The sequence below is a fragment of the Podarcis filfolensis genome (genome assembly GCF_964270895.1).
Source record: "Podarcis filfolensis genome assembly, chromosome: 9".
NCBI classification, from domain to species: domain Eukaryota; kingdom Metazoa; phylum Chordata; class Lepidosauria; order Squamata; family Lacertidae; genus Podarcis; species Podarcis filfolensis.
In genome coordinates, this window is record NC_139610.1 from 54,450,601 (window position 1) to 54,465,062 (window position 14,462).

Consider the following 14,462-nt stretch of genomic DNA (forward strand, 5'->3'; position numbering starts at 1 on the left):
AGCATCCTGGAACTCGCCATTTTTCAAATGAGCATTGTTCACCTGGCTCCATCCACATAGAGCTCTAGCAGATTCCTCACCCAGCCAGCTGTCCAAAATGGCTTGTGCTGAGCTGTGTGCATTCAAGTGAAATAGTTGGAAACTACTTTTCTTGGAGCCTTTTCAAAACCCTTCATAAACAGGTTGTCATTCAAATGGTAAACAAAAGAATTCAAAGCCTAGCATTACCAGAGATGGAAATAAGGAAATATTATGGGTGCTATTGGCCATGCTTGTTGGGAATTCAAGTTCAGCAACACCTGCCAATAAATGGTACATCGGGACACCAGGATGCAGAAAATTGGAAACTTTCAGATGCCGCCTCCTTTCAGATGGGACATTCCCAGTTCTTTCTGAGGATGCTAGGAATTGAGTTTGGGACGTTCTACATGCTAAGTAGATGCTTTATCCCTGAGCTATAGCCTTAAAGTAAGAAACCGTGGCTCAAAAAGAGCAGTCAAACCAGAAAAGTTTTCTGCGTTGCAACAGAAGTTAAAATATTTATGCCCCGAGACGCAAAATGTTTCACTCATGTGACCAAACAGAATCAGATCATTCTGGCTGTAATCCAACACAGACTGATACTAGCGGTTTTAAGCATTTCTGTATTGTGGCCTTTGACTTCTTTTGGACACAGTTTGCAATGTGAAATGTACATGGCTGTTAAGGGACAGGCAACATCCTTGCTACGGAACAGATCCTTTGCAATTATTTATTTCAATTTATATCCCCCTTCCTTTCAAAGGAGCCCAAAGGAGATTGATTTAACTAAATCTAGGGCTTTGTTCGTGCAATGTCGTGCATGTCACCTGGTGTATATATAGTACAGCTAAGTTCATTATTCTAGTTACCTCTGTAATGTGCATTCTGTAATCTTCCTGTGGATATGCACTTGATTCAGGCAGTGTTAGAATTTTGTTAGGTTTTGGATAGCTGTTAAAAAGAAGTTACCTCATGTTGCTGCATTCAGTTTTAGTGGGTGCAATAAACATCTTTTGATTCCTAGTCCTGAATAATGAATCAATTAATATTGACTTAACAGCTCATTAAAATGAATAATAATAATTTTATTATTTGTACCCCTTCCATCTGGCTGGGTTTCCCCAGCCACTCTGGGTGGCTTCCAGCAAAGATTAAAAATACATTAAAATAACATTACACATAGCATTGCAGCTATGTAGATAATAGAACACTATCTTTTTATGATGGGGTGGTTTTGCATTTTCTGACTAGTGATAAATGCATTGGTAGAGACTTCCGGGTTGGCGCCATCGCCGAATGGCGGACTCCCTCCGAGCTCCGGAGGGAGTCTGCTCGGCAGGGGCTGGGTTCTACCGCACCGGCGATGCGGGGACCCTTAGAAACCACGGCCACGGAGGCCGTGGACATGGAGACTCGGCTTGCACCGTTAGCGCCCTCCCGACTCGTGAAGGAGCCTTTTTAAAGGCTACGGATCGGGTGCCGGGGAGAAGCGTGGTGCCTTGAGTTCTCTGCTTCCCCTGCTGAGCGAAGCCGCATGCCATTCGGCGGAGAGCGCTGACTTCTTCCATTGAAAATTCGGACTTTTCAACAACAACCCGTGAGTAAATTTGGAAATCGGGTTCAAAAGGAGGAAAAAAAAATTTTTTTTTTCGAATTGGATACGAGCGGGGGGGATCCAAAAAGGAAGTCAGTCCCCTCCCTATTGTAAACTTTCCAAAACAAGGACGGGGAAACCAAGACCCAAAAAGGCTTGCATTGCTGATAAAAATCCAAAATTTCACGATGGGGAACTACAAGAACTGTGCTGGAGGAGGAACTGGAGAAGGGAAACGCAACCCCCCCCCCTGGGAACCGGGGTGACTGAAGAGAGAGCCTGGTGAAAGGAGTCGGAGATCTTGACAGCTGTCAAAATAGCTGTCAAAGTCGAAAAGCGGAGTGGATTTTATTATGAGAACTTGGCTGGTTAAATTTGATACAATTTGCTACAACTTGTTAAAATTTGGATACAAAATGGCGAATATGGATAACAAATTGACTTTTGGATTAGAGGAAACAAAGATACAACAATCCCCCTTGAGGAGTTTCGGGACATTACAAGGATTGGGAAAGTGGAAAAACACCAATGGAACTTTACAGGACTGGTTATCTTCTGGGAAAGCTGCAAAACGGAAATAACATCTCGTCTTCAGGGTGTTTTCTTTTTTGTTTTTTTAAAGGAGACAATAGATTTTTCTATTGAAGAAAGGAAGGGACTGAACGTAAGGTTTTGCCCCTGAATAACAACCATCCCTGCAGACTTACCAAACTTTCGAACTACAACGTTTTAGCAGCGGAACAAAGGGAAATCAGACTACAACCTGGAAAGAACAATGGAGGGAGTTCTATTACAGTTTTATTAAAGACTGAAGTTAAAGTTTTGAAAAATAATGATAATAATAATAATTTTGATTTTCAAAAAAATTTATTTTTAATTTTAAAAAAGAAAAAGCCAGCAAGGAGTTGGGGAAAAGTTGTGATTTATGGTCTTAAGAATTCCAGGCAGACACCAGGGGTTGATGGTCAGGGGGAAATTAAACCGGGGACAGGGGGGGGAGAACTAAAACTCCAAAGGCTTGCCAACTTGGTTATTTTTTGCTGAATTGGTCTATTATTCATTATATTTTTTTTATTCTCTACCTTTTCTGTTTCTATTATCTGGGGTGCTTCTTTTATTAAAAAATGGAAATTGTGGAATGACATGGGGTGGGTCTTGGGGAAAGAACACTGGGTTTTTTTTTTTTCTTTTTTTTACTGTAAAACAAATTAAGTTTCAATTTGAATGGGGAACTTGTTTGGCCAACAATATGAAAGGGGAATATGGTAGGGGTGGGGGAAGGGGGGAGTCCCGTAAAGTGATATTTTTTGTATTTTTGAAAAATTTTAATAAATATTATTTAAAAAAAAAAAAAAAAAAAAAGATAAATGCATTGGTAAGTCCAACAATCGCAGTGAAATGTGGAACAGTGACGATGTTAAGATACATTTTAAAAGAAACTTGGAAACACATACACAAAGTAGAAAAATAGTAGCATTGCCACCCCACCGTATGTACCCTTCCCACCCTTCAACTCCCCCCTTTTTTCTTCCTAACCTTATACTGCATGCAACACTAACGCCTCACAACAAATGAAACTGAGCTGTAGAAAACAAAACTCGAAAAAAAGAGACAATGCACGTAATTATTTTTGTAAACTAAGACATCTTTAATAAAAGTTACTATTAAAAAAACACTTCGAAAAAAGCACAGGCTTCACCACTAGAGGGCTTCCAAACACCGCATTTTTCACTGAGCTGCATTTGACTCCTAAGAGATGAGGTTCTTGCCTCTGTTTTTAATCTAAAGCGATGTTTTAAAAGTTGTATCTGTATGTACCAGGAGCATTAGATTTACTAATGCTATAAATTACTTGAATGTTTAGCCTTTTCATGTAGTCACGGTTTAATGTTCTGAAATGTATTTTGTGCCCGTGCACAAGTCAAGCTTCTCAGCTCAAGTAGCATTGAGATACTGCCGGTGTTTGCATCTTGGGCTAAGGGTGAAATACAAGTATGTACGGTGATTGTGCCTTGTGTGTGTCACATTTATGGCAGTCAAGATAGTAGACTCTGCAGTTGTCACACAACATGACTTGATCCCCACATTTGGAACAACTTCATAAAGTGTAAAAGAAAAATGCTTTAATAATTTGCTAAAATGCTTCTTAAAACGACTAGCCTCTATGCTTGTTCTTTTACTTTCAAAGCAGACGGCGACGAAGGAGCTTTTAATATTATGTGGCTTTTAACAGAATGCTCATTCCTAGCAGTTTGATTGGAAACACTCTTTAACTAAAGCTATATTTTTTGTTTTAAAACAAGGCACACCACATATTTAGATGCAGTCTCTTATATCTGTCTTGCCCACAGGCTTTCTGGCTATATACTTTAAAATATAAACATTTAAAAATAGACTTGTAGTGTTCACAAATAAAACATATGCCCCATGTGAAAAAAGACTGTGCAAATGGAGTCCTTTTATTACGTTAAAAAACAAACACAACTTCATTAAAATGCTTTGTTTCTAAAACTTTTGCCGATGACTACGTATTTCTGCAAAATAGCAGACAATATCTTTAAGGCCGCTTACTAATAGACTTCGGTCATTAGGCGTTATGAAGTAAAGAAAGTAGTATTAATTTCAAAATAGACATAGAGTCTAGCAATAAAATGATTCAACTTTGTTGTTAACTTAACGGGTTCCTTGTCGGTAAACCTTAGGAATATTTGTTCTCTGGAGTTCACGGTCATCTTTTGTAGACACACTAAAAGCAAGAGATACCTGCATCTCTGCAAGCACTGAAGAGTAAATGTGTAAATCGCTAATGTATGAATCTCAGCTGTGCTTGGATCTGCGTGCTCCAAAGTTCTTTTAATGACACTGATATGGCTGTGACTGGGGCTTGTGTTAACTGTGATTCATATCCATCTTGTTTTTGCGGTTACAATGGGGGTTCAGAACCAGTTTTAAGTGTCCAATCTGATCCTCATCATTATAGCTTATCCTAGCCCTTTTTTAAAATTATTTTTTTGCAAAGACTGCTCCTAAATAGCCCCTGCTTCCATAATTCTTTGGGGCAGGATACAGCATCTGATTTGGATGCAAAAGGTCTAAGTTTCAAGACCTGTCATCTCATCTCATTTCATTCATCTTTTAATTTCTAATCCACCTTTCTATATTACTATAGAAACAGCAAAGATCGCACAACATACAACAATCTGATCCGATACAGAAATTTCATAATAAAAACATAACTTTAAAATGAACAACTTATATCAAATAAAGTAATATTCAATAATCCATTGGAATATAATAGTACACAATAAAATTAAATATCAGCAAATAAACAAAAATTCACTCTTAATTGCAATAAATATTTTCTAAACTATAATAAATAAAAGTAACAAGTTACAGTGCATAAAATAACACAGTACAACTTGAGAAGCAAAGACACACACTATCTATCTATCTCCCGGAACTCCAGGTTTTGCTGGGAGAGAATCCTGTCTGAAATGCTGGAGAGACGCAGCCTGTCATAGTAGACAATTCTGAGCTCGGTTGAATGGTCTGACTCAGTGTGAGGCATAATCCTGCATTTCTGTGGATGCAAACCTTTACACACTTAACCCGAGAGCAAGCCCCATAAACCTCCACTGTTGGCCTGTAGGTTCATATTTTTTCTTTAGTATTTTGGTGCAGATCCGTAGGACGCCACCCTATGGTGTTAATTACAGAGATCTAGATTGTGGTGGTGGTGGTGTCAACAGCCCAGCCAAAAACAGTATGTGCTTCATCTGAGCCAGCTTCCTCCTGGACCTTCTTGTTGGAAAGGTGGATGGTTTTGCCACTTTTGGACAGAGTTGTGTAGGGTCCCTCTGCCAAACAGTAGCCAAGGAAGACCCCTGCTGGCCTCTTCTGTGGGAAAGGATAGAGCAAGGAGAAGCTTGCCAGCTTGGCCCCTCTGAAGTGAGGCATGCTAGACATCCTAGGTCAGGGATTGCTATCCAGCTGATTGGAGCAATCCATGCTTACATCCTGCAGGAAGGCTTGTTGCTTGCCAAAGGGCTACACCAGGGTCACTGAAAAAATATTAAAACTTGGGTTCTTGGGAGTAAGGGTCCATGAAACAAGCATTTGTCTCCCCAAATGGACAACGCGCCATTTTGGAGCCCTTTAGAGACATTGAAACTGGCCTCAGTCACTGCTTTCTTCCTCAATCTTTTGCAGCCATTATTCTCAACAGTTATTTATAAAATAAAAACTAGTGGAACATACCGCTACCATTGTAAAGTCAGCAGCACTGCTTACCTTTGGGTCTGACAGTAGATTCCTTTCTGTGCAGTATTATGTATGTTAAAGCTGCCCAGATGCCATGAACTGAAATCTGAGTGACAGGGTGTTTGCTTTCATTTTGTTAGTTTCTAAAATATTTTGGTAGATGCTCTTTGGATAATCAGTCGGTGTCTATATACAGCCCATCATCTTCCTTCTACAGCAATTGCTGTTTCCTTCGGGAAGGAATTAACATACAAATTTCTGAATGAGATTCTCATCGAGCTGTTTTCTCAAACTATGCTAATTAGGTTTGGATAGAAGAATCCCCTGTGCATCTAGTTACTGAACCTTTTGACAGATTCCAAGCATATTGGTGTAGATGTTCCAGCCTTGTGAGGAATGGAAGAATTTAGGAGCAGACTTCGGTTTGTGTTAAGTCTTTTGAATGGCTGCCTTATTTTAAGACACCCTGCAGTATATTTTTCCAGATGCAGAATCGAAGCATGATAGACTTTCCTTTTTTTTTTTAAGTGCACAGAACTTATGGGTAGGGGGAGGGTGGGACAAAGAGGCTGCTCAAGCACCAATATTTTAACATGTTTTAAGTTACTTATAGCATTTGAACACGTCATTGGCGAGAAATTTAACTTTGTGGTGACTCTGTCACGTTCTTTTCCCGCTTGAATGTTGTTCTGGTTGTCTGTGTCCTCCTCTGTGCTGTCTGGCAAATGCTGAACTGCACTGTTTTTGGTTTTTTAATTCAAAATGTTCCAAAAACCAGGCACCACATTTGTATTGTCTTATGCCATGCTTTTAAGTCTTAGCTGTGATGAGTTTGGGCCATCACACAGTAAGAAAGGGGAGGACAAATTTATCACTGTATAAGGTTTAGATTAGAAAGTGGAGGGACGACAAATAATTCTTAGTTCCTTTGTTGCTGTTTTGTTGTCTCTCATGAAGTTGGAGGAGGAGGTACAAAGGGGAAGATGTATAGGTGTATGGTTCTGTCCATCAGTTAGGAGAACGAATGTCTCCCTGTGCAGAGTAAGCAGCAACAAAGGAAGTAAGGTAAAGGGACCCCTGACCATTAGGTCCAGTCGCGAACGACTCTGGGGTTGCAGCGCTCATCTTGCTTTATTGGCCAAGGGAGCCGGCGTACAGCTTCCGGGTCATGTGGCCAGCATGACTAAGCCGCTTCTGGTGAACCAGAGCAGCGCACGGAAACGCTGTTTACCTTCCCGCCGGAGTGGTACCTGTTGCTCTAATTGCACTTTGACATGCTTTCGAACTGCTAGGTTGGCAGGAGCAGGGACCCAACAACGGGAGCTCACCCCGTCGAGGGGATTCAAACCGCCGACCTTCTGATGGGCAAGCCCTAGGCTCTGTGGTTTAACCCACAGCGCCACGCGTGTCCCTAACAAAGGACGTATGTGTCACCTATTATTTTTTTCTATCCTAGTGTACATTGTTCCATCAGTTTTGTCAGTGGGGTTGCTAGTGCAGGTTGATAACGCTGGGGGAGCAGATATAACTGGACAGCTGCTTCTTTTTCTACCATTCATTCAAGGTAGGGTGCGCCTAGTTCTCCCCCTCTTCATTTTATACTCCCAACAGCCCTTTGAGGTAAGTTATGATGAGAGACTGTGATTGGCCCAGAGTCACTCCATGAGCTTCATGGCCAAATGAGAAGGGCTCCCCGCCCCCCGCTGGAACTCACCAGAACTGAGTTCTGGCATCACTCAGGTGGGCGCCATTGCCATTGTAAGAGAACAAGGGAGGTGCCCATGGTGAGTTCCAGAACCTCTCTTTCTAGAAAAAAAGCACTGCACGTGAACATTTGGACACCAGTCTCCCAGGTCTTAATCTCAACACTCTTAACCACCACCCTGGGGCTTGGATTAAGCATTAATAGGTCTGGTTGAATGGCCACTTTCATTGTAGGGATGGGCAACTGGTTTCTTACCTAGGCTCCCAATTCTAAGACATCTTCTTTTTTGTCTTGTTTCCATTTAACTAGGCCTCCTGCTTCTTTTTTCATCAGATTATTTACATTATTGTGGAGAAAGTAGGGTCGAGTCTTTCCTTGGTTGAGAGGTCAGTTCAGCCTTTTTTGGCTATAAGGGAAGCCAATGAGACCTCCGGGTATAGGGCGGTATATAAATTCAATAATAATAATAAAATGACAATGCAATCTAAACCAAATCTACTCAGAAGTAAGTCTTGCTGAATTGAAAGGGACTTAACTCTCAGTGAACACCAGAATGTTTTAGAGCCACTGCTGGATTTTTCAGCGATGTGAGACTTAAGAAGATAAAAATGTTTCTGCAGATAACTTGAATGGCAAAAGCACTGGCATTAATACAGGTTACAGCTAGTTTTAAAAGGCAGCAGGCTGCTGACCTGCAGCACCACCATTTGATATGTAGCATATAAAATAATAATACGAAATTTTTAACAACTTTTGCCTTTTTCTTTCAGGACATTGTACCAGTGGATGCCTCTTACGAAGTTAAGGAGCTTTATGTGCCTGAAAACAAACTTAAATTGGCCAAAACAGATGCAGAGTCTTTACCTGCCCTGGAAATAAATAAGGTAATACAGGTTTGCAAAGGCCACAAAAGTATTTTTACTTGTCCAGATAGAGCCTGTGTTATTTGTGGCATGTTGATCTCCCAGTCTGCTAAAACTGTTTTGCCTTGGAGTCTTCTCTTGCTCACCCCTCGTGATTGGCTGAGTAACGATTTGCAAGCTTGAGATAGCAGGAATTGGGTTCTGTTTCCATGATTGAATGTCAAACTACAATTCTGATTGTTCTGCCTTTCAGCCATAAGTCTATTCCCCCCCCCCAATGTGTCAGTGCTTTGGGACAACTTGCCTTACTTTAGGAAGTATCTTGTTGATATCATTGAACTGGCCTATTTTCCCTTTCTAACTAGTCTGCCACTGTCTCCAGTAATTTTTTTTCTACAGCATCTGTATTGCATCTGAGTAGCCGGTAGTTTAATATAATCACGTTTCTGAAGTCTTCAGTATGCTATGCATTTCCCTTTTTCCACTTCAGTTTACAGATTTATGCCTCTGTTTTAATTGGTTAGCTTCTCTTTCTGCAGTCCTGAATTTGACTGTTGACCCTTGTGGCATTCATGCAACTTCATTGATCCCTTGTTTGTTAATGGCTACGTGTCTCTGTTTATCACTCTGAGCAGTGATGGGGGATCTTTGGTCTAATACTATCAACTTTCCTGTTTTAGCTGGATATGCAGTGGGTACAAGTCCTGGCGGAGGGCTGGGCAACACCGCTGAATGGCTTTATGAGAGAGAGAGAATACCTGCAGTGCCTTCATTTTGACTGCCTGCTTGATGGTAAGACACCTTGAAATTTACCTACAGCAGCATCAGTTTATGTTGGTCATGTGGGTGGGCTTTGGATAATCATCTCGTTTAGTCTTTTAAAAGCATAGTTTGTCATAGGTCCAGTAAAAAATTCAAAGTCAGCTTCATAAGCCACTTCAAAGCGTGAGTCATGAAGCTAGCCTATTAAAACTACCCATTGTTTGTTTTTAAACTAGAGTCATTGGTTTGAATGTGATGCTAAGCTGAGATTCTTCGAAAGACTCTCGGCTGAGTATGAGGAAAAGGGGAAAGTTTTGCCCAGGCTCCTTGAGGCAAAAGCCAATATTTTTGCAAATGTGGCTACTGGTACAAAACCAAAACCCTCCTCTCCAGGGTTTTCCCCAAGCAATTGGAGACTGCGCTTGCACTCGACTGATCTTTCCCCTGCCCTTTTCATTTCTCTCTGTGTTATGGGGCACCAGGGAGCAGGGCAGCTGGTTGCAAAAGAAGGGGGAGACTCCCTGGATTCTTGAGCAGCCTGTCTCATCTGTTTACTGGTCCCCCTCCTCTCTTGCCTCTCAGTCTGGTCTGCCTTCTGCCACAGTCTCTTCCTGCTCACTAAACACTGTTGCCCCTTCAGCTTCTGACATCTCCTCCCCGCCAGTTTGCTCCCTCTTCTTTCTCTGACCTTACATCATTGTCCCACCACCAATCCCCTGGTTCTGAGCCTTGTTCCCCATGGTGGTTCCTTAGGGGGTTCCCCAACTGGTGCCTCCCACCTCTCCTCTGCATCCAGCCAGACCAGGACATCACGCATGGTTGAAACCACATCTGTGAAATTCATGTAAGATGCGCACGCACACACACACTCACTCAACACACACAACTCCCTGTCACATATAATATATATGCACATGCTTAAATATATTTATACACACAAACATATTTATTGATTTATTTTGTGGACTAGTAGGGACCAAAAAAAATCATCTAGATGTCATTGCTGAAAAAAAGAAGGAACCTGCCAGGAGCCCAGGGGTCACAGTGAGTTTCATAAAGGAGTGAGAAACATGTAAGAGAAGAGCTAATATGTCAAATGCATGGATAGCCATCTGCAAAACATTTACTCTACAAATATTATAACCTTGTATACTAAAATTTGTTTCTTTATTGGAAACAAATGTAGTTCTAAGAATTCCAGGTAATAGCTTCCCGCAAGCATAAAATCAACTGGCAATCGTTGAAGCTTGAAGTGATAAATGCAGAATGTTTCTTTGTAAGGAAATGGATATTTAAAACAAATCATGTATTGTTGTAGGATCGCCATGCATTGCAGCAGGCCGTTCGGTGTCAAATTTGCAAGACATAGACAAAAATGCCATGTTCCAGATTAATTTTGTAGGAACTCCCTATTAATATGTGCATAGGCTTTTTCAGCTTGAGCATAACTTTTGTCAGTGTTACAGTAGGCTCATATTTTGGAGTGCTGTTCTTGTTATTAACATTGATTTATTAATTGCCTTCTAAGTCAGTGTTTCCCAAGCTTGGGTCTCCAGCTCTTTTTGGACTACAACTCCCATAATCCCCATCTAGCAAGACCAGTGCTCAGGGATGATGGGAACTGTAGTCCAAAAACAGCTGGAGACCCAAACTTGGGAAACACTGTTCTAAGTGAAGGGGCCTGCCTGATGCCGGAGGGCAGTGTTTTCCAAAGTGTAGGAACTGCCACAATGAAAGATTGATTTATTACGACTCCAGAACAAATGCTATGTGGCTGTGCCAGTTTTGCGGATTGAAGTGGTTGAATGGTTATATATGTACTTTACCATAGTACTTTTGACATTTGAGAGATTATTGTATTATTCCTACTCATTTTTATGTGCGTTGGTGAGCTCCCATTGCTCGGTCCCTGCTCCTGCCAACCTAGCAGTTCGAAAGCACGTCAAAGTGCAAGTAGATAAATAGGTACCGCTCCAGCGGGAAGGTAAACAGTATTTCCGTGCGCTGCTCTGGTTCACCAGAAGCAGCTTAGTCATGCTGGCCACATGACCCGGAAGCTGTACGCTGGCTCCCTCGGCCAATAAAGCGAGATGAGTGCCGCAACCCCAGAGTCGGCCATGACCTGGACCTAATGGTCAGGGGTCCCTTTACCTTTTCCTTAACCACCTTAGTAGAAGTAATACTGGAGAATGGATTGCACAAGTAAGTGTGTCTGTGTTTAGACCTACTCCTGCCAAAATGTGAACTTCCTTTTATTTTCTCAAATGCTTCAGTGGGTGCTTCCAACTTTTCTGTGGCAGTTGGGTATCTCTTAGCTTCCAGTCTTGTGAATCACCAGAAGGAAAGATGTGTCTCTTTGCCCCAGGCATTAGTTATTTGCTTCAACTGCATGACAATAAGGCAATTTCAAGCCAATATGGCAGGGACAGTATTAAGAACAGTCGTGTGTGCCCTACTCAATTATGGAAGAGCTGGGACTTTGCTAAGTTTTTACTGTTGAGTTGGCAGGTTTTTCCACAAGGCACGTTTCCTGGGTGTATCTGTGAATTGATGGCATTGCAACTCTTCCAGAGAACCAGGAACCATTGCAATGGCAGCCCCAATGCCGCATGTGTTTGGAGAGTGCAATTGCTATTTGCTTTGCAGTGAGAATGAATGTTAGAATGAGAGAGTCTTATGCAACTTGATTCCATCTTCCAGCTCAGGACAAGGGATCTCCCACTTGTGCCCACAATAGTCTTGTTCCTTGGTGCCTTTACCTAGATACCAGTATGGAGAAGTTAACAAATTCTGCAAAGGATTCCTGAGGCAGGCCTATACCTCAAGTGAACCCAAGGCTAGGTAGCCCTGCTATGCATTAGGAAAGGGCAGGCTCTCAGAACAGTAGGCTTTTAAGCACTACTGTTTCGCCAGGACACCTGGATGACTTTACCGTTTAGATGACAACTACCATTGCATTACTACTTCTTCTTTTTTCACCCTACAGGGGGAATCATTAACCTGTCAGTGCCTATAGTGTTGACAGCCACAACGGAAGACAAGGAGAGACTGGATGGCTGCACAGCTTTTGCTCTGCTGTATGACGGTCGCCGTGTGGCTATTCTCCGCAATCCAGAGTTCTTCGAGCACCGGAAAGAGGAACGCTGTGCCCGGCAATGGGGGACAACGTGCAAGGACCACCCTTACATCAAGGTAGCCTTCTGCAAGGCTTGCTAACCTGAAGCCCTTAATGAAGATCCATACAGAAGTGCGAGGAATAATCTATATGCAAATCACGGCCCAGATTCCAATCTTTCCTAGCAAATTCTCTCTCCCGTTTGGTACATCCGACTGCTTGTGGACACATTCTGTGGCCATTCAGAGCATAGGAGCCTGTCTTGGATGATTGTGTGTGCATATATAGATAGATATGTGACAGAAACAGATTTAGGATGAGCCCTGTAGTCTGCCAGGGAAGATCAGAGAGAATTTTGTCCTCTCCTGTGGTTTATAAATGTAGCCTTGTGTGCAAGAGACATAGAGGAAGCACACCAAAATGAATTACTCAGCAGCGATGACAGGAAAACAGCTGGCTGCTCTGCTTCAGGGCTTGGCTCAGCCGGATCAGAATATTTAGAGCCCAGTCTTCAAGTTAATGATTTTTTTTAAAAATGCTATGTTAATTGTTAAATGGCCCTAATTCAGGTCATATTTCAAATTCTTAAACAGTTTTGCTGCGGGCATGCTTGGGCAAAAGTGGATTTTGTGGGGCTGGGTTGGAAAAAAACATCATGACGGTGGGGGTGGGGAGAGAACTGCCTCGCTCCATCTATGGGGCAGGTGGGGTACTGAGTTTGTCTCCCCCACCAACAGAATGAAAGCTCTGCCCCAACCACTAGTTGCCCTAGGTTGGGAAACACAATCTGGCCTCTTCCATTGGCCAGAGGAGCAACACTGTAGGATGAGTTGCAGAACATGTATTCAAGGAAGGCAGAGAGAGTCTCACGTAGTGGTTAGAGTATCGCACTAGGACCTGGGAGAGCAGGGTCAAATCCCCAGTCCGCCATGAAGCTCACTTGGTGACTTTGGGCCAGTTGCTGCTTCTTGTCCTAACCTACCTCACGGGGTTGTTGTGGGGATTAAATGAGGAGGGGGAGAACCATGTACAACACCTCGAGCTCCTTGGAGAAGAAAGTGGGATTTAAATGCAGTAAATAAATAAACAAACCACCAACAGTTTGGCCCAAAGTGGACACAAAGGCCTGTTTCCAACTCACCATTTTTGTTACGGCATTGTCAGACTGATCCCCTTCCTCTGCATTTCTCCCACCCCACCCCCACCCCAATTCCCTTGTATATTTTTCTTTTTAATTTGTGAGCTTTTTTTAAAAAAAGTGAGTTATTTTGGGAAAAGTTGGATGAAAATAAATATGTGAAGTATAGCTTGGCGTGATGGTGCCAAGTGCATATAGCAGCTCTGTTGCGAACTAGGTGAGGGCATCTCGAACACTATTCTTAAAGCGTCAACAGTGGCTCCTGATCAATTTCTGGGCCCAATTCAAGGTGCTTGTTTAAAACGCCATAGTCCTGTTGGATCAATCAAAGGCATCTTGGTTCCGATAGTGGCCAGCTACTCCTGTTCCCAGCAAGTGGCCTTCAGTGGTATGCTGAGAGCCAGTGTGGTGTAGTGGTTAAGAGCGGTGGACTTGTAATCTGGTGAACCGGTTTCACGTCTCCGCTCCTCCACATGCTGGGTGACCTTGGGCTAGTCACACTTCTCTGAAGTCTCTCAGCCCCACTCACCTCACAGAGTGTTTGTTGTGGGGGAGGAAGGGAAAGGAGAACTTTGGGCCGCTTTGAGACTCCTTCAGGTAGTGATAAAGCGGGATATCAAATCCAAACTCTTCTTCTTTTTCTCTGATAGAGGAGCAGAATTCAGTTATTGTATCTATTAGCCATTGATAGAAGTGCCCAATCCCCAAATCTGAAATTCAGAATTAAAAACAGCTTAGACAAATTGCAGGAATAGTGTTGCATGCTGTTGAAACAACTCCTTTCCTTAAATTTCCTAGATGGTCATGGAACAAGGGGATTGGCTTGTGGGGGGTGATCTCCAAGTCCTTGATCGCATTTACTGGAATGATGGCCTTGACCAATACCGTCTCACACCTGCTGAACTAAAGCAGAAGTTCAAAGACATGAATGCTGGTAAGTTATGACATGAAGAGGGGTGGTGTGAAAGAGAGCGAGAGACAGAGAAATTCATTTCCGGCTGCCC

General features: G+C 42.4%; 1 protein-coding gene across 1 annotated transcript in view; it reads left to right on the forward strand.

Moving 5' to 3' along the window:
* Positions 1-14,462, forward strand: part of PAPSS1 (3'-phosphoadenosine 5'-phosphosulfate synthase 1) — a 48,214-nt gene that overhangs the window by 17,927 nt on the left and 15,825 nt on the right. Inside the window, exons 6-9 of the mRNA XM_083571329.1 lie at positions 8,351-8,464; positions 9,124-9,235; positions 12,192-12,397; positions 14,257-14,392. Coding sequence (XP_083427455.1) covers positions 8,351-8,464; positions 9,124-9,235; positions 12,192-12,397; positions 14,257-14,392 — 568 coding nt within the window. The remainder of the gene's footprint in view (positions 1-8,350; positions 8,465-9,123; positions 9,236-12,191; positions 12,398-14,256; positions 14,393-14,462) is intronic.